Source organism: Triticum urartu, chromosome 4A (assembly GCF_056163025.1).
Source record: "Triticum urartu cultivar PI428250 chromosome 4A, HENAU_Tu73, whole genome shotgun sequence".
Taxonomy (NCBI): domain Eukaryota; kingdom Viridiplantae; phylum Streptophyta; class Magnoliopsida; order Poales; family Poaceae; genus Triticum; species Triticum urartu.
Genome location: NC_141876.1, coordinates 17,261,178 through 17,287,916, shown reverse-complemented (window position 1 = coordinate 17,287,916; position 26,739 = coordinate 17,261,178). Strand labels below are relative to the sequence as shown.

The 26,739-nt window shown below is 45.7% G+C and overlaps 4 protein-coding genes across 7 annotated transcripts; 1 reads left to right on the top strand and 3 right to left on the bottom strand.

Moving 5' to 3' along the window:
* Positions 1-1,562: 1,562 nt before the first annotated feature.
* Positions 1,563-4,370, bottom strand: LOC125550286 (costars family protein). The gene is made up of 2 exons (XM_048713249.2): positions 4,115-4,370; positions 1,563-1,995 (listed from the first exon to the last, which is right to left on the bottom strand). Exons 1-2 carry the CDS (start codon positions 4,202-4,204, stop codon positions 1,813-1,815), a joined length of 273 nt encoding a protein of 90 aa, XP_048569206.1. The 5' UTR covers positions 4,205-4,370; the 3' UTR covers positions 1,563-1,812.
* A 1,502-nt stretch (positions 4,371-5,872) lies between these two features.
* Positions 5,873-11,168, top strand: LOC125550289 (Tetratricopeptide repeat (TPR)-like superfamily protein). The gene is made up of 13 exons (XM_048713255.2): positions 5,873-6,451; positions 6,554-6,652; positions 6,747-6,848; positions 7,244-7,387; positions 8,675-8,769; positions 8,864-8,993; positions 9,070-9,174; positions 9,317-9,423; positions 9,504-9,555; positions 9,830-9,919; positions 10,000-10,084; positions 10,184-10,248; positions 10,928-11,168. The coding sequence occupies exons 1-13, from the start codon at positions 6,200-6,202 to the stop codon at positions 11,015-11,017; spliced, it is 1,416 nt and encodes a 471-aa protein (XP_048569212.2). The 5' UTR covers positions 5,873-6,199; the 3' UTR covers positions 11,018-11,168.
* Positions 11,169-11,363: 195 nt separating this feature from the next.
* Positions 11,364-16,697, bottom strand: LOC125550290 (plasma membrane ATPase 1). 3 transcript variants are annotated; one of them, XM_087517543.1, is made up of 20 exons: positions 16,578-16,697; positions 16,393-16,491; positions 16,119-16,256; positions 15,865-15,999; positions 15,554-15,733; positions 15,248-15,454; positions 15,036-15,155; positions 14,837-14,956; positions 14,633-14,755; positions 14,424-14,528; positions 14,189-14,333; positions 13,759-13,923; positions 13,437-13,675; positions 13,281-13,313; positions 12,934-13,015; positions 12,657-12,824; positions 12,355-12,461; positions 12,066-12,248; positions 11,786-11,955; positions 11,364-11,695 (listed from the first exon to the last, which is right to left on the bottom strand). In XM_087517543.1, the coding sequence occupies exons 2-20, from the start codon at positions 16,459-16,461 to the stop codon at positions 11,599-11,601; spliced, it is 2,586 nt and encodes an 861-aa protein (XP_087373669.1). In that variant the 5' UTR covers positions 16,462-16,491; positions 16,578-16,697; the 3' UTR covers positions 11,364-11,598. The 3 variants fall into 3 exon arrangements, with proteins under 3 accessions (XP_087373669.1, XP_087373667.1, XP_087373668.1); XM_087517541.1 differs by having other exon boundaries at positions 11,364-11,681; positions 11,760-11,955; positions 12,355-12,540; positions 12,664-12,824; XM_087517542.1 differs by having other exon boundaries at positions 12,355-12,540; positions 12,664-12,824.
* A 3,660-nt stretch (positions 16,698-20,357) lies between these two features.
* Positions 20,358-24,662, bottom strand: LOC125550288 (B3 domain-containing protein LOC_Os12g40080). 2 transcript variants are annotated; one of them, XM_048713254.2, is made up of 7 exons: positions 24,233-24,662; positions 23,943-24,087; positions 22,527-22,851; positions 22,252-22,442; positions 21,550-22,123; positions 21,207-21,448; positions 20,358-20,923 (listed from the first exon to the last, which is right to left on the bottom strand). In XM_048713254.2, exons 2-7 carry the CDS (start codon positions 24,030-24,032, stop codon positions 20,660-20,662), a joined length of 1,686 nt encoding a protein of 561 aa, XP_048569211.2. In that variant the 5' UTR covers positions 24,033-24,087; positions 24,233-24,662; the 3' UTR covers positions 20,358-20,659. The 2 variants fall into 2 exon arrangements, with proteins under 2 accessions (XP_048569211.2, XP_048569210.2); XM_048713253.2 differs by having other exon boundaries at positions 24,224-24,661.
* Between the last annotated feature and the right edge of the window lie 2,077 nt (positions 24,663-26,739).

The following is a 26,739-nucleotide window of genomic DNA, read 5'->3' as shown; positions in this document are numbered from 1 at the left end:
GGGGGTTACCGAAACCTCCTCCGGAAAGTTATTGGGCCTCATGGGCCTAATGGTGGAAGAGAGGAGGCAGCCCAAGGTGTGGCGCGCGCCCCTTCTAGCCCAAACCGAATTGGACTAGGGCTAAGCCCCCCCCTTTCCTTCTCTTCTTCCTCTCCTTCCTTCTCCTACTAGGACTAGGAAAGGGGGGATCCTACTCGGAGTAGGATCCCCCCCTTGGGCACGCCCCTTGTGGCTGGCCCTCCTCCTCCTCCCCTCCTTTATATACCGGGGAGGGGGGCATCCCATAGACACACATGTTGATCTTTAGCCGTGTGCGGTGCCCCCTCCACAGTTTTCTACCTCGGTCATATTGTCGTAGTGTTTAGGCGAAGCCCTGCGTCGGTAACTTGATCATCACCGTCAACACGCTGTCGTGCTGACGAAACTCACCCTGGGCCTCAGCTGGATCAAGAGTACGAGGGACGTCACCGAGCTGAACATGTGCAGATCGCGGAGGTGTCGTGCGTTCGGTACTTGATCGATTGGATCGCAAAGACGTTCGACTACATCAACCGCGTTACTTAACGCTTCCGCTTTCGGTCTACGAGGGTACGTAGACACACTCTCCCCTCTTGTTGCTATGCATCTCCTAGATAGATCTTGCGTGATCGTAGGAAAATTTTGATATACTGCGTTCCCCAACACAAGCACCATGCCGACAAGGAGCAGAGGGGCGCTGCCCGAGGCCAAGAACCACCATGGTTCCGGGCTGCAGCCATACATCAGGCACGCCGACGCGCCCCACGCGCGCCACCGCACGCCTGTTGGAGGCCAGATCCGAAGTGCCCGCAGTGCAGACTGAAGGAGGGGGGATCGAACCCTGCTGTTGCAGCACCTCCACCGCCCACCACCCCTCCTCCACGCACCCATCCCCCGCCTACAACACACAACCTAGCTTCCAGCAGCAGCCACCATCGCGCCCAGAGGCGCCAGATCAAAGTGGCGCTGCGCCTGGAGCTCCGACCCACTTGGCCACTAGGGAAGACCGGTCAAATTCTTGATCGCGAAGCTGATGAATCCTGCAAAAGGTCGGGCCTCACATCCCAACGTCGTGGATCACTATAACAAAAACTATCATCACAACACATGCCATGAACTGATTATCCTTTGCCCCATCCATGAAAGGTGACACTAATGAAGAACTAATTGCCTCTTCAGGCTGGTTACCGTTGGTTATTTTCTTCCCAATGTCTCCTATCCTCACGAGTCATGACTAATACTCCCTCCATCTAGAATTACTTGTCATAGAAATGAATGTATCTAGACGTATTTTTAATTCTAGATACATCCATTTCTATCAATTTCTAGGACAAGTAATTTGGGACGGAGGAAGTATGAAGAGAAAGAGTGACTCCACACTACCAAAACAAACTAGTTATATAGCTCTACACACAACTGCACATACACTGTATAGCTCTCTCACAATTTATATAACATGGTGTGAAGAAAGAAAAGAAAGTACTCCAAAGTTGGAGCTATGTGCACAGTACTATAGATGTCATTGTCAGACAAGCAATGTGAAGTACACTCTCAATAACACGGTGGCCATTTACTTCAGAGTTGGAGCTTGTCGCTCTATGTTTCACAACACAGTACATCAGCACTGAGTTTCAACAACCATGCAAGCAATAGAGCAAAGCAATTGCATAGATCATGAGTTCACATCTCACAATAGTACTCTTCTGAGCACCAAACAGTTCATGGGAATTTAAGCACAACAAATTACAAGCAGATTGACACAATAATGTGGGAGACTTGCCGGTGTTGCAAACTTCAAGTGGCAGCGACCGTGGGGGGAGGGAACAGGGTTATCTCCACATTGTCATGAACACCCTGCAGAAGCATTTCACCGTCGTAGGTGACAACTTTCCTCTTCTTGGCAGCCCGCAAGGTGCCAACTAATGCTTCAAATATGTTTGCACATCGGTCATCATTGAAGATGACACCAAACTTGACCTGCAAACCACAATACTTCAATTACACAAGTTGAAATCCATTGATTATGTACACAAGATGCAGGAAAGCTGCACTACAAACTTTCTCATGGATAAGTTTCTACGGTTCCTGTAAAATCATATAAGTTTCTGTGTTACAAGCCCAAGCATTGACAACGATACTAATAGGATGCATGTTTAGAACTCACAAACACATAACTCTTTCAGCGAAACAAGAACTGCATTTAGCAAGTCTTTGAATCATGAGTTCAGTTGCCTGCTGCAGTGTTGTGCTTTAAGAATATGCCATGTCAGCATAAGCATGAAACATCAAGATTTATGCAGCTCTATGAAGTCTACAATAATGATGTCACACTGACTGAAGTATTCTTGTGTCCATTTCTCTGTTTTGATGTCAAAATTTATGAAGAGTTAAAGACTGAGGCAAGTTAAAAAATATGTGATTGACAGGGCAACATGCTACACAATAACTCTCCATCCCAAGTCCAGAGATAGGGGTGGTTATAGCCATCTCATCAAGTCGAGAAGCGTATATCTTTTTACAGTTTCTAGGCAAAATGGGTGGTTTTAGCCATCTCATCAAGTCCAGAAGTGTATGTCGTTTTACATTTTCTAGGTAAAAGAATGGTTTTAGGCATCTCATCGAGTCCACAAGTGTGTCATTTTGGCATTGCTCTGATTAACGAGTATTTCTCCTGTTAATGTTCTTCCTTGGAGAGAGCACACCAGAATTAAGAAAAAATTAGAGGACCTAGGATTAAGAGAAGGAGATGATGATTAACTGAGGATATTCCTTAATTCTCATGACCATGGCAAAAACGACCAACATTACTGAACAGAGGGAGTACTTAATTTAGCATTTGTCACAAAATAGGAATATGGAGAAATCACAGTAACGAGCCCTTTTAAACCATTGAAAGCACTTTAGAACCTTACATGATCAAGAAAGAAGAAACAAAAGGGAATATGTGACTGAAGCCTACAACATGACATAATACTGGGCAACTTGGCACTTGGAATGGGAATGCAAAACTCATTAGACGGCGCAATGCATTTTTCATGTTCTTGTCTAATCTCATTCAGTTATGAGCAGGCTATAACAGCAACTTAATGAACATAACCATCTTCTTGAAATTGTCAACATTCAGATAAAACTGTACTACAGTGTTATAAGGAAAACTTGGCCGCAGCTTGTGAAAATTCTGGAGAAAGTGCGCAGTTACACAGTGATTGTTTGTAAATTTCTTTCTCATAAAATTGTAGTGGATGTCTTGATTGCCAATAGGGCATCCATCCCCTTGCGTATCAGAATGCAGTGCCATGTGCGGCGAGCTGGTGGTTTCTGCGCGTCCAGTGGATAAAATGTGAACACATCGAACTGAATATACAGTAACCATAGGGAAATTTATACAGTAGTAAAATTCTGTCCCACGGGCAAAGAAGGGGAAATTCGTCCTATGGTTTTGATTCGATCTATTCATCAGCTTGTCAGTTATCCAGAGACCTCTATTTATAAAGCAGTGCCATGTGCGGTGCGCGTCCAGTGGATAAAATGTGAGCACGCCATACTGAACACATCATACAGCAACAATAGTAGGGAAATTTATACTTTGTAAAATTCCGTCCAACAGGCACGGTAGGGGGAATTCGTCTTACGGTTTTGATTCGATCTATTCATCAGCTTATAGGTTATCCAGACCATTCGCTATGTTTAGAATGCTAATGGGTTTCACCAGCTATGTTCCATGACCCTGCGCTACTGGTCTTTCAGCAGCAGCAACAAAAACAAGAAAAACAAAGCCTTTCAGTCCCAAACAAGTTGGGTGGGGGGATTAGATGATTTGCCCCAACATATTTGAGGCTCAGAACTACTGTACAGATCATGGATCTGCACTGCACGCATCATTTTCAGAACCCAGCAATTCGTTCGTTCAGACGGACGAATCCGCAGAGATCGCCACGGGATCCAGCAAAATAGGCAATGGCGGGCGAACGAGAATCCGCATCGGGCGATCAGCGGCGCGCGCCGGCGTGAGACGGTGGAGAGAATGGGGGTCGAGATCGGGGTAGGCAGGACGCGGGGAAGACGGCGGATCTGAGACCGGTTCGTTGACACGTACCTTGTAGGAGCCGTCGGGCTGCTGCTGGCCGAGCCTCTGGATCTCCTCCCGGAGCTTCCCGACCTCCTCCTCGACGTGCCCAAGGTTCATGGCGCCGCTTCTTCCTGTGATGCTTCTTGGATCTTGGCGCCGCGGCGGGATGCTTATTGATGGGGATTTTTCTTTTTTGTCGGGGTAGATGGAGGAGAGCCCGCGGTTGAAGACTTCAGTGGCAGTGGCACCAACCGTTGGGGCAGGAGCACACGGGCCGTTGGATCGGAGATGGACGGGCGGGATGAAGGCGACGACGGGGCAACCATGGATCAAGTCGCACACAAAAATCACCTTACACAAAGGGAAACCATGGATTAAGTCTCCATGATGTCAAATAATGGGTTAAGTCTCCATGGGACCTACTTTTTGTGTATAGAAAAAGTCTTCATGAGACCTTGATTTAAAGGCAGATGGATAAGCTGGTTGACACGTCCCACTCGTCTCTGACTGCTTTATGTTACCTAAGGTGAGGGGCAACCCCGAGTTTTTTTTACATGCTGTGTACCTTTTTTTAGAAAAAAAATATTTGTGGCGGGTCTTGATGGTGGTGATGGATGCGTTCGTTTTACATCACTATTTCTTATCACAAAATTTTCAAAATTGTCCATATTTTACACATTATCACAACATTCTTATATCTTTGTCTTCTTAATTTTCATGTAGCAATGAAGGAGGGGATTGTCAGAAAAATACGAAAAGATGACCATTAATAATAGCAGCAAAGAAACTAGTTATTCAGAGCTTGGAAAATCAGAAGAAGAAAAACATAAAGTCTAAAATTCATGGGAAGAGAGCCAGGGGCACCAGACCCAAGCCGGGGAGGTGCATGTGGGGCTTACACGACCTGACCTGGGCCACGAGACAGGGGCGCGTGGGGCTCACATGGCACGCTTGCCTCTCTCCGGTGCCCCTGGTCATATTTTACCCTAAAACATGTGTCTTTAATTCACATGAATTTTTTGCCACAATCTTCAAGGCGGAAACAGAACAAAGCACTTCTCCCTCACGGAGGATTGATTTGCCGGGACCATTCCCCTTCGGACAGGGGAAATCAAAGCCATCAATATGACCAACACTATGTTCATTGTGGGGAGGATCATCACCAGCTCCAATCTTCACTAGCACCATCTCCATCTCCATCTCCATCCGCTTTTCAATCTATGAAATATTTCCTTGGATCTGTTGTCGAGACCACTTCACGGTGTTAATTGTTGCTTGGGGGAGTTTATGTTTAGTGCTTTATTGATGAAGATTCTGTATGTTGACATTGTTGTCTATGTCTCATCAGCTTCACTACATCGGCGAGTTGTCGGTCGTCTCACCAACTCTTGCATGCCCTGGGGCTGTCGCGTGTCCCACCGGCCACCGCATCGCCCACACCGCAACGCGACACCGGTTTCTTCGTCGCCGGGCGGCCACGCGTCTCACGGAAGGAGAGAAAAGAGAGGCAGATGCGATTTTGTGGGACCCACCAATAGGTGGTGCCTAAAACAGCCATCCCGGCCTTTTTCGATGCCAAGCGGGTGATCTTGTCGTAAGGTTGGAAATGGATGGGATTATGGAGGGACTTCAGATAGCTGGAGACGAAGGTTCGTTTTCAATGAGCTTCGTAATCTCAAGGTTTAAATCAGACTTCACTCGAAAATCATCACTGTCACTGTTTCTTTTACCCATTGTAAGGTCAAATCTACTGGTAGTACTAGAGTCCAAACAAGTCTTCCACCGGCCATCGTTTCCTCCCCGGCCCTCGCGTGCCGCCGCGTCGGCATCCGGCGGCCGCGAGGCGACTCCGCATCGGGAGAATCACTATCCCAAAACCACTGACGCGCGGGACGACGCAACACGCACCCCCACCCCTGCCGTCTGACCGCCGAACCACCACGAGGCACGGACGTGGACGTCGCCAGCGGTGGCACGCCACGCCTCCGCAACAACCAGCCCCACTCCCACTCCCACTCCCACGCGGCCTCTCGACCCCCCTCCTCCTCCCCACTCCCGCGAGCACCCACCCACCGGAGCAGCAGCGGAGACGAGCTAGCAAGGCGGCGGCAGATGGCGGAGGGGGAGGTGAGGAGGGACATGTGGGGGCAGGAGTACCGCACGGCCTCCGCCGACTGCGCGGCGGCGCTGGACGACTACTACGCGCAGACCATGTCCTTCGGCCGCGGCCGGGGCCGCGCCGTGCTCCGCGCGGCCGCCGCCGACCCCGCCTGCGCGCTCGCCGCGCTGCACGCCGCGCACTTCGTCGGCCCGCGCGACCGCGCCGGGGCCGCCGCCTTCCTCGCCGCCGCCGCCGACAGCCTCGTAAGCCCAAAGCCCCCCTCGCTCCTTCTCGCTTCCGAATCCTCCTCCTTCCGTTGACCCGCAGCGTGCTTGCGCTGGTTCTGTTCGTCTGCTTCAAACAAGGGCAAGGCGACGGGGTACGAGCGGGCGGTGTTCCGCGCGCTCTCGGCGCTCCTCGGCGAGGACAGGGACACGGAGGTGGCCATCGACCGGCATTTCCAGGTTCGCTCTCACGGCTTGATTTGATTTCTCGCGCCGATTTGGAAGCGGCGGCCGCCAATTTACTGATGAAAAGCATGCTTCTTGTGTGTTACAGCTGCTCAAGGAGTTCCCCAGGGATCTCATGTCCCTCAAGAGAGCGCAGCTCCTCTGCTTCTACGTCGGACGGCCGGACACATCCCTCAAATTTGTTCAACAAGTAAGCTCAGTATTTACCACAAAGAGGTGTGATTTTGTGCTTACAATTTCCATATTTAACCCAGGGGTAGTAACGCCGTTTCTTTCGTGCATTGGGGGCACTTGTGTGAAGCAATTTTTAACAGCACCCACAGAAAACTTCCAGTAAAATAAAATTTAGTGATTTCTCAAAGGAGTTGTATGCCTGCTGTTTTCTAGCATCAGGGTAGGTAGCCCACTGCACTGAATGAAACCCAGTGACAGCGTAACAGCATTTTACCATACTCATTAGAAATTGTGTGGCTGTGCTGATGGCCCAATGCAGAAGTTTTGAATCAAGCAGCTCCTCGTATGAAGATGCTACTGTACCAAGTAAGTACTCTTTCTGACTGATTCATGCCGCTCATTGCTGATCAGGTTTTGCCGGAGAACCAAGATCGGAACTATATATACGGCATGCTCGCTTTCCCTTTGCTAGAGCTTGGAAGAATGGACGAAGCTGAGATAGCTGCTCGGAAAGGCTTGGCTATAAACAAGAACGACTTCTGGTCACAGCATAATGTATGTGGATGATTTGTGATTTGGCTATATTTAGCTTTGGTGATTACATGTAGTTGCTGACCTGTAAGTGGTATGAACCTTATATAGTACCTGGTGACATGGGTATTTAGTAAATCAGCCGCAGGAGTTGCCTGCCGAATAATAGCATCAAGCGTTTTTCTAATCAGTCACAGCATAATGTACGCGTGTTTTGAGGTATCGAATATGCAGAGAACCAGTGTTTAGACTTGTTAGCTTAGAACAAATTACCACTAACAAAAATAATGATTGTTGAGAAGATGATTAAATAAGTTATAACCATAACTAAACTAAAACTAGGCAACATGATAGAGATCAAACTCTGCTAATCAAGATGTTAAAATCCTCCTCTAGGCCAGGGTCACTTGATACAGTTTCAACTAAATGAATACAATAGCAATTAGCACCTATACTGTCACTTAATGCTCTGCTCCTTTCACAAGTCCTTCGCCTTACTTACCACTGGAAATTCTTTCATACTTGGTACAGATTGTCCTAATAAAACTGAATACCAGGCTCATGTCTATCGTTGAACATTCAATAATAATCCAGGGCTGATTACTAGCTGATTAAAACAGTTGACCTATCCATAAGTCTTAAGTTACAGTTAAATCCCATGCCAGGGAACAAAATGGTTTACTCCCTACTTGATCGAGATGTACTCATGGGATAGTTTAGGATGACTAGAAGGCAACACGACCCTGGATAACTTATAGGGGAGGGATGTGTTGCACAGCACCAAGGGTTGGTAGTGTGGAGGCTTTGCTGTCCTGCAAACTCTGCCAAGCGAGGTTTTTCTTGCAGGATCTGCACATATACCCAAGTAGTTCTTGGACTGTTTCTTTTTTCGAGAAAAGGACCATGACCCAGTGTTTCATTAAAAAAATCCATTGTTCAAATTTTTGGACTGATCCACTAAGATTTGGACAAATATGACACAATCAGTTTCATTTAGCTTAGTCAGTGAGTTCATTCAGATGCTATGGTCTTTTTTCTCTTAACGTTGATCCTTTGTGGTCCACGTCCTTACATTTTCATTTCTTTGGAAGACATGATATTGAATACTTTCTTTGTGAAAGGGAAGTCATGATAATTTTCTTGTTATGGTGAGATATGTCTGTCTGTATGACCTTAGTGAATTCTCCTCATGCAAGGGCTGTTAAATTAAGATAACTTACATTAGCATACGAGTTTTACTAGCTGGCCTGTGCATATTAAAGCAACAAAACGATCTTTAAAATAAGCTATGTCCTACATTCTATCTTGCAGATGTGCCATGTTTTCCAGCAGGAATGTCGCTTCAGAGAAGCCACTGAATTCATGGAATCATGTTCTCCATCATGGACATCATGCTCATCATTTATGTATGCAGTTTTCCACTTGATACCCTTTCTAGTGATGCAAATAAAAAATCAGGAATGTGATTTCTTAGAAAATCTGCTTCCTTCTTCCTTGTAGGTTTACCCACAACTGGTGGCATGTGGCAGTCTGTTACTTGGAAGCCGAAGTCCCTATTAGTAAAGTTATGGAGGTATATGATCAAAACATCATGAAGGAACTCGATAGAAGTGATTGTGAGCCAGCAGAGGTATTATAATATAATTGGTGATTATTTTTCCTAGATATTGATGTCTGAGACACTGAATAATTTATCATGCCTTCAGGTGTACGTGAATGCTCTTGGTTTGCTACTCCGTTTATATGTGCGTGGTGAAATAGGTCCAGCCAAAGAGAAGCTAACACCATTGCTAGATGAACTTAAGAATGAGGTAGTACTACTGGAAACATTTGTTATATCTATTAGAAGATGTAGATTTAGCTGTGCTGCCTATTCTCAAGAGCATTTCAAGATATAAACTAAAGCTATAAGAGATCCATTCTTCTGACTATTCCAGTTTGAACTTTGTCCAGTCCATTTGGCATGCGGAATGGCTCCTCGATTTACTTATATTATGGGCATTATCAAGTATGAATGAAATTAAAGCAGCAGAAAATCTGCTGGACTCACTACGCTCAAGGTCAGATATCTCTCTTTTACTGGAAACATAAGGCTGTCATGTTGCAAGTGTTCTCAATATTTGTTTTTTTTTTCCTTCAGAGTCTCTTCAATGGACACGAAGAGACAGCAAGTGATGCACAAGGCAATTCAGGTGTGCTAAATTCTTTCTACAAGGTCAAATGCTATTGTAGAGATGCCACATGTACAGTGTAATTAATACCTAAGAGAACAATGACAGTATGAAGCAAAAGAAGTACTCTAATATTCTTGAAAAGTGGAATGCTCAATTTTGGTTCCTGAATATCACTGACATGCAGTAATATGTTTATCTGTGGACTGATATCGGATATGTTGCTTTCCAGCATCTCTTGTTATTTTGTAATTTCCTTTACATCATTCATTCTGAGTTTATTGCCTTGATGCAGCTAGCCGATGCTGTTTATAAATATGGAAAAGGAGAGCACAAGGCGGTGTTTGACACCCTGGGTCCAGACTTCGATGGGCTTAGCTATAAAGTAGGATCACCGAACCTAGTGTTTCAAGACAAGTAATTATGAATTTGTTTTTACTGAACATCAACGGATGGTACAATTAGATGATTGGCGCATCAGATGAACAAGTGGACGTCTTCAATGAAGTTTGGTACACTGTCTTAATAAATGCTGGAGAGACGTCTACAGGTATTTGGTCCTCAATGCTTGAAAAAAATAACTACTGTGGTATTTTTTTCGTTGCCCTTTATACGAGGAGCTAGCTAACACAATTTGGATTGTGCACAGCAATTGAGCTGCTCGTCAAACAAATCAGCAAACGACAGGGCGCGCCTTTCCTGTGGCGCTTGCTGGTAGAGTGCTTTTGCAACCACATTGCTTTCTTTCCATTTTATGCTCCCTCTGTAACTTAATATAAGACGTTTTTTGACACTGTCATGTACTCTAAAAACGTCTTATAAAAAGTTACAGAGGGAGTACATTGTATCCTCGTTGTTATCTCTTAGCTGACTTGGTAAAGATTTGAAAACTGTCATACAGTATCTGTAAACTCATGAGCTGATAGCCTTAAAAAAAATTTAACTTGACATGCACCAACTGCATCAATCCACCAAACTGGTTGAGACTTTTATCCGGAATTTAGTACTCGGTGTGGCTCATAAGGTCAGTCCTTTTTGACATTGGCACGGTCTTGAAAGTGACATGGTGTGACCACCAGTTTCCATGAAAATAGGTTGACTCACATGAACATGATTATGCATTATAAAGTCGTATTTCACGATGATCTAGTAACATTAATGATGTTGTTGATGCTAGTAATTATCCAGTCATACCAGTTCCTTTTACGAACATAGTTGCCCTCGTAGTTAATGATCTTAACATCCCTTTTTGAAAATGAAAGATTATAGCAGCTCTATAGACTCACTTAAGTTGCGATCATTAGACATGAGAAGATTCTTTTATGTATCCCATATGTAAACTCACTTAACTGTGAAACTATGAGGTAAAATCTTTGTTTCGTGTTTTTTGCAGGAGAAAGCATACGCAGTGGAGGGCAGAGGTGCGGATGCTTCAGTGGCTGCAGAGAAGGCAAATGCTCTACAAGCTGCTCAGTTTCATTAGCGTCTAGTTCCGGCTTGTTCGCGGAAAGGTTACATGCACTGTTGATGTATGTATGGGTGTAACTATTTTTGCTGGTACGCACAATGGAAATTTCATCTAATAAATCATAGTGGAGGACAGTGCTTTGCACAACTCCCTCTGTTGCAACAAACCTCAGCTCTTTTCTGCAGCGACTGCACATACACACGCATGATCAAAAACAAACCAACACATTTTGTTTTCAAATGCACATGTATGAGGCTGGAGAAATGCATTTCTTCACCTGAAGCACAATGCACTGGAGAGACAATCTTCTTCCTGTTTTTTTCTAGGTGAAAGAGCACGGTGTACCGATCTCGGTACCATGTTTCAGTAGCGAAGCATCCAAATTTTATTCATGTCTTTGCTCTTTTGGTCCATATGGGTTTTGCCCTGCCTCTAATACTGGGCTGATAGTACATCAAACCCCTTCAAATATTGAACTGGTAACGTCGGCAGCTTTAAGTCAACTAAGAGGGGGGCAAAAGCAACCTATCAAAAGTCTGTTATTCCTATCCAGCAAGGATATATAAACTCCCACTTTCAAAGATATCCCAAACTCATCACACGGTGTAAGATTGCTGAATGGTGTCGATGTCGAGGCCCTTCGGCTTCACGACCGTCTCCACATGCCCCTTGAGAGTGTGTACCATCATCAATAAGCACATAGTTAGATTCATAACTGTCAAGAAATATGAAAGATCATGGAAAGCATCCCATACATGGAATTCTTTGCAAGTGGCTACATACCTTGCAATATCAGCCCTCTGCTTTGCCTCCTCGGCCATCTGATTCAGCTTGTTGTAGCCTGCCTTCTCAGGGAACAGCTTGGCATCCGCCGGCTGCAGCCCATGGAGTGTCCTCGGTGCATTGAGCTCCTTCTCTTGCTGGCCAAATTGCTTCTTCCTTGTAAACGCAATCTACAAAGGATAAAAACAAATGAACCATCAGTTCCAAAATGCACAGAATGTAGTGGGCTCTCGATAGCTGAAAACAAAATGGGAAATTATGGTGGTGCGATGTGAAATACTCTTTGCTCAATGACAAGATCCCATGCTTGCCCGCTGAGGGCGTATCGGGTGAAGAACTTGATGATGTCGAGCGGGAAGTAGAAGACGAGGTTGTAGAGCCACACGATGCCGGCCCAGCCCCACCCGATGCCATTGATCGAAGTGAATGCCCAGTCGGCGTATACAGCGATCAGTGTGGCTATCTGCATTTTTTGAAGGGGGTGGTGAAACTTGCTCACTGGTGACTTGTAAATTTACATACATGTAGTGCAAAGAGAGGAGGGCGAGGCCGTGAGAAAAAAAAATTACCAGCTGCGCGACCAAGAAAGCGAAGACCAGGAGAAAGTTGGGGCGCTCGACGAACGACCAGCTTCGCGACCTTGTAACGAAGATGAGAGCTTGGCTGATGGTGCTGACTTGAAGGAATACAGCAGAGGCAAGCATTTGGAAGTCATCTTGAGCCGTCTTCTCAAGGCTTTTTACATGAAAGATCCTCTGTAAATTCCATTGAAAAAACAAGTTGATAAGTCAATTCATATCAAGAGGTTAATTCATTATCTGAAATCATTTTTTTCAACAAAACACAATTTAGTTTGTTTTCATTTCAGTACTCCTTGCAGGGAAAAAGTCAGTCTTGTATGCAGCCCAGAAGAAAATGACAGTCGTCATTGCCAAGTATCCGCCAAGAACCACCCCAGTTGTGAAAATTTCAACCAACTTCCAGCTGTCGGGTAGCGGAGAAGGTTTTACTCGATCCTTGGATATAGTCATTATGGTGCCTGTTCATGCCACAAAATGGTTGAGAGTGAAAACTGTCATATGATTTTCTACTTTCTACTGCGATACTGTGAGGCAGGGGAGGAATGGAAGGAAAAGAAAGTAATGTACCCTCATTCAGAATTGCGATGATCAGGACCATAAATGGCGGGAAATCAAACTCCCATATGAGGGCAAGTAGCATAAATCCAAGCTGTTGGGGGTAAAGAGGAGTCAGATGCATACTCACACAATAAAGAAAGTAAGGTTCATGGACATAATTTCACAGATCAAGATGAAAACATCATATAGTGGAACATCAGTTTTATTAACAGGATTTTTTTTTCATTAAATGAATAGTTACAATTGACCTGCAAAATATTCCCAAACACCTATGAGAATCATCAACTATGTAAACAGAGCATGAGCCAATGCACTTCGGCAAACTTGTAGTCATAGTAAGAGTAGATCAAACATACCACAATACGTATTGTAATTGAGACCGCATAGATCTGCAAACATGAATTTGGGTGATTAGCATATGGGCTAGATGATACAAGCATAAATGCACGAATAACTCTTCAAATAAATGGGAGGAAAGAAAAATCTCATCCACTGTGTTTAATCTGACATACAGTGTAGTTCTTCATCCGTTGGAAAATTGCTCGACTTGTAAGGACAGCACTAATGATCACACTTAGACCAGGTTCCGTGAGTATGACATCAGAAGCACTCCTCGCTGCATCTGTTGCATCGGCAACCGCTATGCCGATATCAGCTTTCTTTAGGGCTGGTGCATCATTTACGCCATCGCCAGTCATTCCACAAATGTGCTTCCGTGCTTGTAGGCGTTTCACAATCTCATATTTGTGCTCTGAGCAAAGAACAAATGTTACCGTTATATTCCTTTTTCAGTCATTTCAAATTTTTCTTGTTCTAACTGATTACAACACATACCTGGGAATACGCCAGCAAAACCATCGGCTTTCTCAATTAGATCATCGACTGGTAAATCAGCAATAGACTCATCCTTGTTCTGCCCCAGCAAAGAAGATGAAGGGTACATGTTTGTACCCATTCCTAGACGACGCCCTGTTTCCTTCCCGATCGCTAGCTGGTCACCTACGGAAAAGAGAAAAAACGCACAATCAGATGTGTTACCAGAATTATTGAAAACTGAAATTATGAAACAAGATAAGATACAGTATAAGTGTTCCAGCTCTACTTATGGCGCAACATCACAATAAACGATAGTAAACATCAAAGACATAGTGCTCATTATAAAAACAGATAGTAAGCATCAAAGACATGGTGCTCATCTTCAAAATTGGGATATTTAAGAATAGAGAGAACAAAATAGTAAGAGCTCAACCGGTAGTGCATGTACCTGTGATCATCTTCACATTCACACCAAGGTTAAGTGCCCTTTGAATCGTTTCTGCGCTGTTGTGCCTCGGTGGATCAAAGAGTGGCAAGAGAGCAACAAAATGCCACGGGCTACCCCGGCTCTCTTTCCTTCCGTCTGGCACGTCCTACAAGGCAGAAAAGGATGACTACCATTAGGTTCCTGCCTTGCAAGCTTGAATTGCCCTGTGAAGGGGCACCCCAAGAACCTTGCTCACCTGATATGCTACACCAAGTGACCGAAGTCCACGTCCCGCGAACTTGTCGATGACAGCGTGGACTTTTTGTGCGATCTCTGACTTGTTGTGGGCCAGGTTGAGAATCTGCAGATCAATTTGTTGTGAAATCAATGACATCATTATGTAAATGTAAGATTCAATCCAGTAATGTTTTTAAAGCTTTTTTCAGTGGAAAAAAAAGATTATACCTGCTCTGGTGCACCTTTGCTAACACGGTACATCTTTCCGTCGCCATCAATGTATGTCAACGCGGTTCTTTTGTCAGTAGGGTTGAACGGCAGGAAATGGGCCTCTTGCACACCAGCACGCGCCTATGGAAAGCATTGACATGTGTCCATTTTAGCAAATAAACATGACAGGTGTATGTCTCATTATTCGACAAATTAATGTACCTCCTTTGGATGGCCTAGCATCCCAACTATTGCCGTATCAATGGCATCTTGATTTTCTATCCGGGATGCTCTAGCAGCCATCAGAATCACCTGGTCCTTAGTCACTCCTTTTTCAAAAACCTGGACCAGGAAAGTATGTAAGTGCTTTGAGGTTACATGCGTGTGAGATAACACGAAGTGACTGAGTGTTCAAGTGAACCTCGATAAGGTTCTTGTCCACACTGAGCTTATTTAGAGTCAGGGTCCCAGTTTTAGCACTGCAAAGAACATCCATGCCAGCCATATCCTCGATTGCAGTCATCCTCTTTATTATAGCTCCCTGCAGGAAGAAAACTCAGGAATTGATTGTATAGAGCAGAAGTTCAGGTCTGGTCACAATATAGTTAATACTGTCCCTGGAATGATGCAAACCTGTTGAGACAAGCGATGAGATCCAATCGCCATGGTGACCGACAAGACTGTGGGCATCGCTATGGGAATACCTCCAATTAGAAGCACCAGAAGGTTGTCGATCCCGGGGCGGTACGCCCTGTTTTGGATAGGATACATGACAATAATCTCGATGCAGATTCCCACAAGAATGGAGCAAATGCAGAAGTTCCCGATGGCTGTTAACACCTGTGTCAACCGGATGATAATGAACAAGTCAATGTAGCGATGATTCAATGCGATAACGGTGTCAGATCGATGGAAGTATCCGAGGCTTGTGAAGCTTGCCTGTTGGAAATGGCCAACTTGGTTGGTGGAGTCGACGAGAAGTGCGGCCTTTCCAAAGGAAGTGTGCACACCAGTTGCTATGACAACGGCCTTGATCTCGCCTTGCTTGACCGTCGAACCAGAGTAGACGCCGTCACCAGGCCCTTTGGTGGCTGGTAGCGATTCTCCGGTCAGGGCAGACTATAAACAAAAGACCAAACAGTGAGATGTAGAAACCTATTTAACTTGAAAAGGAAAGGTGAAGGTGACTTGAATGTGAAGTTTTGATACTGGAAAATCTGAATGAAATTTGATAAGAGGACAGGACGAGCCTGATCAATCTTCAAAGGATCACCGTCTAGGAGGCGGGCATCGGCAGGAATGATATCTCCAAGTTTGATACTGATGATGTCCCCGGGCACAAGGGCGGCGGCCTCCTCCTCGGTCCAACGACCATCACGGAGAACCTATCCAGCAGCAACATAAGAATTGAGTTTCACAAGTTAAAATGGACTCCAACAAGGTGACAGGTACATGCAGAAACAGCGGAAAGAAAAAAAAAACACAAAGTAAGTTGAATATGGACCTTGGCTTTTAGTGCAAGACGGGCCATAAGCGCGGCGGCAGCATTTCCAGCATTGTTTTCCTCGACGAAACTGATGCTCGAGTTTATAAGAAGCAGGAAGATGATACCGAGGAAGTCTTGCCAGTCTGGTGGCTTCCCCTGGTGACAGAACACATCTCACATTATATATATATTCAGATTTGAGAACAGGGCAGGACATACACATCACACATCACACATCACCACACCAAAACATTTTTCCACAAATTCTGCCATACTATGTGCTAGGCCTTACCCCTCCGTTTGCCAGCGCGATGGTCATGATCGCCGCTTCCTCCATGACCCATGACAGTGGATTCCACATGAACCCCAGAAACTTGCGGAACTTGCTCTCCTGGAGCCATCAACACCCCAACTTAATCGAGTGTATAACATCAATGAGAAGAAGAAAATTATATTGGCCGAATGAACCGTCGTGACCTCCTTCTCCTCGAGCTTGTTCAGGCCGAAGATCTGCAGCCGCTGCTGCACCTGCTTGGAAGTGAGCCCCCTGTGGCTGCACTGAAGATTCTCAAACACTTCATCGACCGGGATGTGCTCCTGCAATTTTGTAACGACCATCGCTTTTAGCAGTCCAAACAAGTAGCATTAGCATGAGCAAATTTGAACGTGCAAGTATGCTGCAGCCTACTACTCCAGGGAACCCAGAAGAGGAAGAACCAAAGCTAAGAGGCCAAAAAAAAAAATTCCCAATTAAACAGAGGATCATAATAAGTATGCATACTTTTTTCCCATGGCCAGGTCACCTTTAGTTAGAACAGAAAAGACTAAAGCAAAACATCAGTATTTCGAGCAACCACTATACTCTGAACTTTGATCGACCTGCTATATAAAAAAAATCCAAAGCCAGAATACATGCATCTACAGGCAGCCCCGGTACACAGGTCGAAAACAAAAATCAAAGCCATAAAACTGTGAGGGTTTTAAAAAAAATTGTGGCTGTGGGATTTTAAAATTGAAATGCTAAGATTTGGGGGAAATTTGAACGTGCAAGTATGCTGCAGCCTACTACTCCAAGGAACCCAGAAGAGGAAGAACCAAGCTATAAGAGGCAAAAAACATTCCAATTAAACAGAGGATCATAAGAAGTATACACACTTTTTCCACGGTCAAGTCAACTTTAGTTGTAAATTTGGGAGATTTTTTTAAAATAAATCGTGGCTGTGGGATTTTAAAATTGAAAACTAATATTTGGGGGGAATTTTGCGGTGAAATGTTGCTAAGATTTGGGGGTGTGATTCTAGAGCAGTGCAGAATGCTGGGCAGGGGCCCGGAGTGGGAATCGGCACCCCGGACAAGAATCGATCTACAAGAAGAGGCGCTAGCAGAGCAGCTCCGGCACCCTGCAACGCCCGGTAAAAACCCCAGCGGCGGAGCCACATGCTGATTAGCCGCTGCTAGATCATGGATTCCCCGTGCTAATCCATCCACATCGGCAAGCGCAGAGACGAGACCACACCGAAAGCTAACGAAAAACCAAAAGAACCAACTAATTACCAGATCGACGGCCTTCTTGAGGACGGCGTCGATTCCGCTCCTGCTTGCCGGCCATGGTCATGCTCATGGAGGCAGGCAGTAGGCACTGCGCGCGCTCCACTGAATCGTCCCACGGCCAACTACTACTCTCTACTCTCCTCCTCTGCTCTTCTTCTTCTTCTTTAGGCAATGGATAGAGAGGTGGTGGCGTCTAGGAGGGGAGGGAGTGGCTTCCCACGGCTGGCGCAAGGGACGGTGGGGGAAGGAAAGGTGGTGGAAGAAACCAAGAAAATGTGAGTACGTCGCAATGAAAGAGGGTAGATAGATAAACCGGTGGCAGGCAGGGGTGAGCGACACATAGTGCCCAATCAATGTAGCCGGATGATTAGGTGGACAGTGGTATCCTTATCTCATAAGGGTTTAAGTCCTAGTGCATGTATTTATTCTGAATTTATGATATATCAGGTGGCTTCCCACTTGTCGAGCAAGGGACGGCGGAAGAAGGAAATGTGGTGGAAGAAACCAAGAAAGTGTGTGTGAGTGTTAAGGTCTGTGTCACTTTCAAAATAGCCTCACAAATCAGTAGGAGCAACTTATGTCAATTTTGTAAATATCGATAGTTTTTTTCTTGTCAACTGGATAGAACAAACGGTCAACTCATGGAAGTGTAACAGGACGGCATTCATGATACATTTTCAAAATTTAAGAGCGGCAAAAATGAAATGTCAAATTTATCGAAAAAAGCTTATGCCCCGCTTTATATATAAAGCAAAGATCAACATCACCTGATGCAAACACACGTCACCACCACACACGCACATACCCAAGGCGGGATACATAGACGCTGAGCGTAGCAACACCCCCTAGCACTACCACCGAGAAGTTGAAGCCGCATACGACGAACCGTGGGCTCCAAGACAGCGTCTTCAGGAAGGATGTGACACCGGAGCGCCGCCACCATCCGATCCGAGGATCAGAGATTCCCCTAAGGCCACACGACGGGCAATGAGAGCCGCGACGACGCCTTCAAGAAGGGAACGAGCTTCGCCGCCGCTGGTCTGTCCGAAGATAGAACGGGTTTTCACCCCGGCCAGCACTCACCGCCAACGAACGCCACACCCCGGCCACCACGCTGCCCACACGACCATGGCCACCGGGCAGCACCAAGTCACGGTCTCTGCCCAAGAGCACCACGCTACCACCACCAGGACCGGCGCCCCGGCATCCAAGACCTAGACACCACCTCACCCGAGAACCGCCACTACCCCAACCAACGCGATGAGTGGAAAGGTCCGACCTTTCGCATCCCTAGGCGGCCCCCACTGGCTTCCATCGACCCGTCCAGCAGCACCAGGAACGAGACAAGCTCAGTCCAACGGCACCATGTGCGAGACGAGGTCGTCCTGCTGCACCGTGCGTGAGACAAGCTCGGTCCTAACGCACCGGGCGCGAGGCGAGCGATGGATCGCAGCAGGGAGCCGGCCAGCCCGTCGATGAGAGAAGCGACCGGACTACGAGGAGAGGGTCGGAGGCCAACTGCCCATCCCGCACCGCCCGGCGAGCTCCAAGCCTCAGAGCCGCCGGGCACGCACCCGTGTGCCAAGCTGCCGAGGGGGAGGAGCGCTGCGAAGCCCCAAACCAGGACGAACCAGGTCGGAGAAGGAGATGCCCGACCCCCCGACATGCATCGGCCACCACCACGCCGCCCGTGACGCCGTCGACCGCGCACAGGAGCCACCACCGCCCGCACACGCCGGAGCACCGCCGCGAGCCCAGCGCCCGCTACCGCCTGCCGAGGCCCGCTGCCGCGCGCCCCATGCTCTGCCACCGCTCGCCGAGGCCTGCCGCCTCACGCCCGACCGCGAGCGCTGCAAGACACTGCCGCCTGTCGCCTAGATCCGCCGCCCGCGGAGGAAGGGAAGCCGGGAGAGGGAGCCCCCCCCCCCCCCCCCCCCCCCGTCTGCCACGCGGGTTTCACCCGACGGCATCACCCAACGATGACGTGAGGAGGGAAGGAGGAGAGGGCGGCGACGGCACCTAGGGTTGGAGAGCCCCCGAGTCGCCCAGGGCGGGGGCGACGCGATGGGAGGGAACACAATAAGATTTTCATCACAGTAGCATAAGCAAAATAGGCAGAAGCTAGAGTGACAAAAACAAAATTTCCCCTCGAGTCTTCATTCGGATAACCGTATCGAAAGGCCGGGTACTTCGTTCGGAGCGGCGGAAAGAGAGAAACTTTTTATTTTATTTTTATTAGTCAAGATGTCGGCAAGGTCTTTCCTTTTGTGCATGCCATTGTCGTGGGTTTGGGTTTCCAGGAGCACAACAGAGGTTTTTTATATTTCAAACAAGGAATCGAGGATCACCTGAGGCTGTGGACCTGACTGTCGTTGTCGGGCAAGCAAGGATTCAGACAAAGCATCCCTGTCCTTGGCTTTCTTCCTCTATTTTGAACTGAAACTCTAGTACTCCCTCCGTTCTAGAACTGGTTGTATATAGACTTGTTTTAGTTCTAGATACAACCATTTCTAAGACAAGTATTTCTGAACGGAAGGGGTACATCTTACCAGCTTGGGCAAGTCGCACAAATGCTGAAAACTCATCAAGGCAAAGCAAATATATATATATATATATATATATATATATATATATATATATATATATCATGCGCATTTCCAAAGAGACACAACAGAAGCATCATGATGGAGCCGAACCAAGACCCAGTTGAACACAGCCATGAAGTAGGCAACACGTATAATTAATGGTGTTTACAGTTTACATCATATCTCATGGGAGAAAAGGTTCTCATATCACCTGGATGGAGACATCCTTCCTAATCACAAACAATATGCATCTGAGCATGACACAATACCACTAACTAGAGGCAGGCAAGACTCCAATCCATCCCAGATTAGAAACAAGCTCACCAACTCACTGTCATGTCATGGCAGGGCACCACGGTTAGAACCATTCGGACAACGTATTAACTACCAGTACATAGACATATTAGGGCTTGAGCTACACCTCTATGTCTGACTTGACTTGCGGATGAAATAGACCATCATCCTGAGCTTTTTCGTGCTCTCTCCCCGTTCAAAGAGGCAGATATCCCCCTCCCGCACTTTATTCTCGGTGACAAATTGCTGCCAGCCACGACGAATCCACCTCTTTCCGTTCTGATCTATCACCAATCTGGTGCGCTGCTCGGTACCTCCCTCTGCCTGAAGCATGAGATCCATTTTTCTGCCTATGTGTGGAATATGTCTTGCACCGTATTCCATGCGGAAGCCCTGATCAGACATGCACAATCGTCGCATGAGAAATCAAAATGTCAGATCAATGTCTACTACTTGAGTGGAATGAATGATTCACACGTACAGTACAGTCGGTGTTTACGTATTAATAATAGATGGACTTTGATGCATTTTTAGATGAGAAATTAATTGGTTATATATATGCACAGGGTTTTGTAATTAATGTAGTAATTGCACAAGTGGGTCTCAAGATTTCCTTTGACAAATTAACGCAATCTATCTACAAACGATAGGTCAAAGAGTATGTAATTGAACTCACCAATTGATCGGCATTAATCCGGCTTTTAGTCATTACTACCACAAAGATAGGAAGTTCAGATTGAATTGCTTGAACTTTCTCCTCAACTTTCTCCTTCTCCACACTACTTAGACTTGTCCTTCCTTCAGATAAAACGTAGGGATACTGGGAAGGGCCCTCGAGATTGCTGGTGGAGCTATGAGGTTCCAAATTGATCCCAAACTCCACAGATGCTCGCTCATTCAGCTTGTGAGCTTCATATCCTGAAAAGCTTGCACAACCCTCATAAGATAAGCATAGGATAACCAGAAGCAATTTGGAAATTGATAAAAGGAAAACGCACTCGTATATATAGCACTATAACCTGATTTAGCAGCAGACGGGGAGGATGTTGAAGCCACCTTTTGAGCTTTTGCATAGCGACTAGGTGCCTGCTTCTGCCGCCTACCTGATTTTCTAGTGCCTTCTTCCACAATGTGATCAGCATCAGAACTACTCACATAGTCTTCTTCCGCAATGTGATCATCATCAGAACTACTCACATAGTATCCTTCTTCCATAATGTGATCATCATCAGAACTACTCACATAGTAGTCTGTATGAGGGGGTGGATCAGTTATTTCAAGTGAATCTTCACGAATTTCTTGAGTACTAGAAATATTTCCCACGTCAAAGCATGAAGAGGTTCTCTGATGAACACTTGTGCCAAGAATACGAACTTCAAGGCGTTTGGTACCCTTGGTTATAAAAACAAGGAGGTCATTCTCTTGTATGCGATTAGCATCTACAAGATTATTCCACCCATATTGAAGGACTATTTGATCATCACCATGCTTGCAAGCTTCAACACCATATATCATGTCATTAGGGGCTTCTAGTTGAATAGTAGCTTTAGATGTGTCCTCCTTGAAATGTTCCACAAGCTTTAACGGTAGGTTCTGCGGTAACCCAAAATAAAAAGACATTATTGCAACGATGGAATCTTGACCAGTAGCAGTAGGAATGGGTCCTATTAGTGGGGTTAATAACATAACCAAGAAATGTTTAGGGAAAAGATCCAACTTACAACAGAGCAATCCTTCAAGTTGACATTGCTTTTGTTCATGACTGCCACATAAAGGGGAACTTGAGATCTCATGGTACAAGCTAGTTCACGTACTTTGTCATCTTGTGCTTTGGTTAGATGGCAGCCAGGTAACATGCTATAGCCAGAGTCAGTTGAGGTCTGAACATTTCCAGAAACAGACGGTACTTGTTCTGCACATCAAGTACATTGTTACAATGACCACAAAAGCACGGTACAAGTAGTATTAGACTTTAGAATACTATAATCAATCTTACCATTCAGCACATGATGATCGCAAGTTGCGGCAGGTGGAACACCACCAAAGCTCTCAGAAGGTGGTTTAGAACAGGAAGTAGCCTTCTCATGACCGTTAGAATTGAATATATGAACCTTAAAGGTAGAGTTCCCACGGTACACAAACCAAAAAGAATAATTTTCTTTTATGTGATGCATTGCGACAAACTTATCCCAGCCAGCCCGAAGAACTAGCTCACCCGTCTTTCTACACACTCCAATAAGGAATATGCCATTAGGAGCTTCTAGTTTGATGGTCTCGGAGATCATGCTCCCCAAATGGTTTGCAACCTCCCACGGTATGCACTATTTAAAAACAAGGAAGATAAACTTAGAGTTACAAGGTTCACTGTCTGTGACAAGTTAAGTTTCGTGCTATTTTCAGGAAATACAGAAGGACATTGCAAACAAACAAAACAAAAATTGATATATTTGGAACACGCATTATGGAAAAAATGTGCTTAAGTGAATGAGTTACCTTATTATAATTCAGAAGTAGCATAATGATGGTAGTTGGCCAGAAGTGTACTAAAGTACAGTACTAGTTACCAAATTAGTACTAACGATAGTAGACCAGCAGTGTGCTAATACACTAATTATCTCCGTAAGAGCTTTCCACCAACACTGTTGTCCTGCTGCCCCATTTATATGTTCTGAAACAATTTTTCAAAGGAATTCTTTTTTCTGAAACAGTTCTTTGAAGAAAAATACACTGAAAGCTAGATTAGCTTTGCAGTTCCAAATGTCAAGCCTAGCCCAGCAAGGCTGGGATTAATAAATATATTTTTTTGCCTGGGAACCAAATGACAATCTTATCTAGCAAGGTTGGCCTGATTTAAATGGAATGTGCTTAGCGGCTGGGGGCGAGGTATGTGCCCCCTCCCCTGGTTACTTGCATGTACAGTTAACTATGTTGGGTTTAGTACAATTTTAGCCTATTTGTAGGAAGAGAGGGCCTGCCGCTGGTGGTGTGAGACAGAGAAAGCCTTTTGGTGCTACATTTCTAAAGAATATCCAGGCATATCTTCACGCCCCCATTGCTGCTGCGCCCATAATGCAAGCACAGGTGGTGCCGCAACTTTGGTCCGCCAAGAGGAACAAATGCACAGTTACCAGCAATTAACGATTTTATCTACCAGGTCTTCCTCTTTCCTTCCAATGGCAGGAGAATGTTGTAGGAAGGGCCAAGTATTGCACAGCATAGTTAAGAATAAAATACTGTAATATTAACAAATAAAAAGCACAGCCTTCTACTCAGGAAGAGGATGATTTCACTAGTAATAGTTTTAGTGGCATTTCAATTTTCAACACCCTCGTCCCTGTCCTAGCGTGCATAAGGAGAGAGCTCTCACGACGGAGTGGATTGATGCAAGGAAGGGCTATGTAAGTTAACTGACCATGCTGTGCCTGAAACCACCCATAGCCACAGCAACGAACTGCGTCTTGTCATGGCCCACGTGGTTGCGGGGGTAATGCCGCCACCACATGGTACAGCTCTCGCGGGCGCTCCTCCTCTCCTCTTGCAACCGCCGCCGCTCCGACCTGATGGACAGCGACCACAGAAATCAAGAAAAGGAAGTCATTTACCCACGAATTTCCCCCCATTTATTTATACAGTAGTAAACCCTCATCCCTTTGGCCATGAATCAAGAACCAGGTGGTTGAGGGCCTAATTAACCTGGTAAACCTTGTTGAGAGCTTGGGGAGGGGTGCGGCTGCTCGGGGGATAGTGGACGGAGGAGTTGCGGCCGCTCGGGTTCGTCGCCGTTGGCGCGGACGGGGGATATCGGAGGCGGCAAACGCGGAGCTCCGGGGCGGCGACCGGCTCGATTGAGAGCAGGCGGAGGCGGACGACGGGAGCCGTAGATCGGGGAGGGGTGGAGCAGACGGATTTGTCACCAACGGCGGCGGCGCAGGTGGAGGGGCCGAAACCCTAGCTCGGCATTGGCGGCGTCTCCTCTCGCAGATCCTCTAAGGCGTTGAGGCAGGCGAAGGCGGAGGTGGAGCACCGGAGCGGGGGCGCCTAGGAGTCGCCGGACCGAAGACGGAGGTGGAGCGCCGGAGCATTGTGTGGAGTTTTTTTTTTTCTTTGCACTGGACGAAGAGAGAGCGGAGGCACGGGTGGAGTTTGTTTTTTTCTTTTGACAATTAGCACGGGTGGAGTTCTTTTTCCTTTTTTTTTTGAGCTTCGGTGCTGCTAGTTTTTTTAGGAATAACTACGTGTTTATATATATTGCAAAAATAGTATATAGAGCACGAAATATGTACTATATGGCAAACTGCCACACGCATCCAACGCCATCAATTCTCTCCCGATTTCCTTCCTTTTCCGCACGACCTCTGATTTCTTTCCATTCCCGCACGTCCTCCTCCGATTTTATCAGGCACACCCGCTCGTGCCTTCCTAATTTTCGTAATCGTCATTTATGGCCTCACATGCCTTCTCGATTTTCAGCAAAAATAATGCTTAGACTAGGATTTGATCTCTGGTCTGCAGGTAATTAACAAAGGGAGCTAACCACCTCACCTATGACACTCATTGTTCAACATTCTAAAGGAAATACTGTTTTTGACATGTTTTTGCCTTTAATATGTTAGTACTGAAAAACTTTTTGTTTCAAGCATCATGGTAACTTTGATCATTGGGAATAAATTTGTTAAGCCCGTCCCCCGGTAATTTCTGTAAATAGCACGATAACATTCACGCCATAGACCTGTTAATTTAGATACAAACATCGTGGTAACTTTAACCATTGGGGAAAACAAATGTGAAAAGATACCTGATAATTTATGTGTAAATAGATGGTAATATACGCAGCGCACATCTGATAACTGAGGTAGAAGCACCATGGTAACTTTGACCGTAGGGATTTTTTTTTGAAAAGATACTCCGGTATCTTCTGTGTAAATAGCACGGTAGTATGCCTCCCTCCCCTGGCATTTTTATGTGTAAATAGTATGAAAACATATGCACTGCGATAACTAAACACCATGATAAGTTTTTGACCCGTGGAGGGGGGGGGGGTTGTTGCTGAAACATATCCCCGATAAATTTTGTGTAAATAGCATGATATTTTAAGCACTGCGGGCTTGATAGGTTACCTAGAATCACCATAATAACTTTTTGCCCCGGGAAAAAGTTGTTCAAAATATCCCCAATAATTTTTGTGTAAATAACATGATAATATAAGCACCGCATAACCGATAACTTGCAATATAAACATGATGGTAACTTTTTTACCAAAGGAAAATATATAAGTTGTTAAAAACATACACTTGCCTCGCGCGTGGGCCTCTTGGATGAACACAACACATGGCGTGCCACGGGAAAGTCACATAATGTTTAGTGTCATGAGGGGCACACGTGCTATAGGCGTGATAAGTTACGCAAAAACATCATGGTAATTTTTGACCTATGAAAAAAGCTACCGAAACACACCCAGGTTTTTAGGTGCAAATACCATGATAATATACGAACCGTAGACCCGGTAACTCATGTACAATCCCCCATGGTAACTTTGACCGGGGGGAGGTTGATGTACATATACCCTGATAACTTATGTGTAAGTACCACGGTATTTTACACATCGAAAACCTTATAACTTGTGTACAAAACACAGTGGTAACTTTGAAAGGCTGTAGTTGTTGAAGCATAGTACCCGATATGTTCTATGTAAATAGCACGGTAAGTTATGCAACACAGGCTTGATAACTTGCATACGAATATCATGATAACTTTGTCCTGAGGAGAAATCATGTGGTAGACGTGAAGAAGTGGCAGTTTTCTCGAGGGTGAGCGTCCGAGATGTGCGGGAGAAGCAGGTTTCTCAGGCGAGCCTGCGGGTCATTTGGGAAGAGGCGGGGTCAAAGAACGAGGGATCGTATGATACTTTAAAATGAAATAAATATAGGTGTGGCAGTTTTGTTTATATGGCACACATGTGTCAAATATCACAGTCCAAGCACGTACATACGAAATTCACCAAAAGGACCCAGAAACACACATGCCCCGTACAATTGCACAAAAAACCTGAAAAAACAAAGTAAAAAACTCAGTCCAAAGAGATCCTTGCATCCATTGCCATCTTAGCCCGTTGCAGGTCACCGTCGTCGCTGGAGCACCGTCGGAGACAGGAAAAATAAGCAGCCCACTAACCAGATCCGTCGAAGCACCATCACTGAATCAACGTTGTG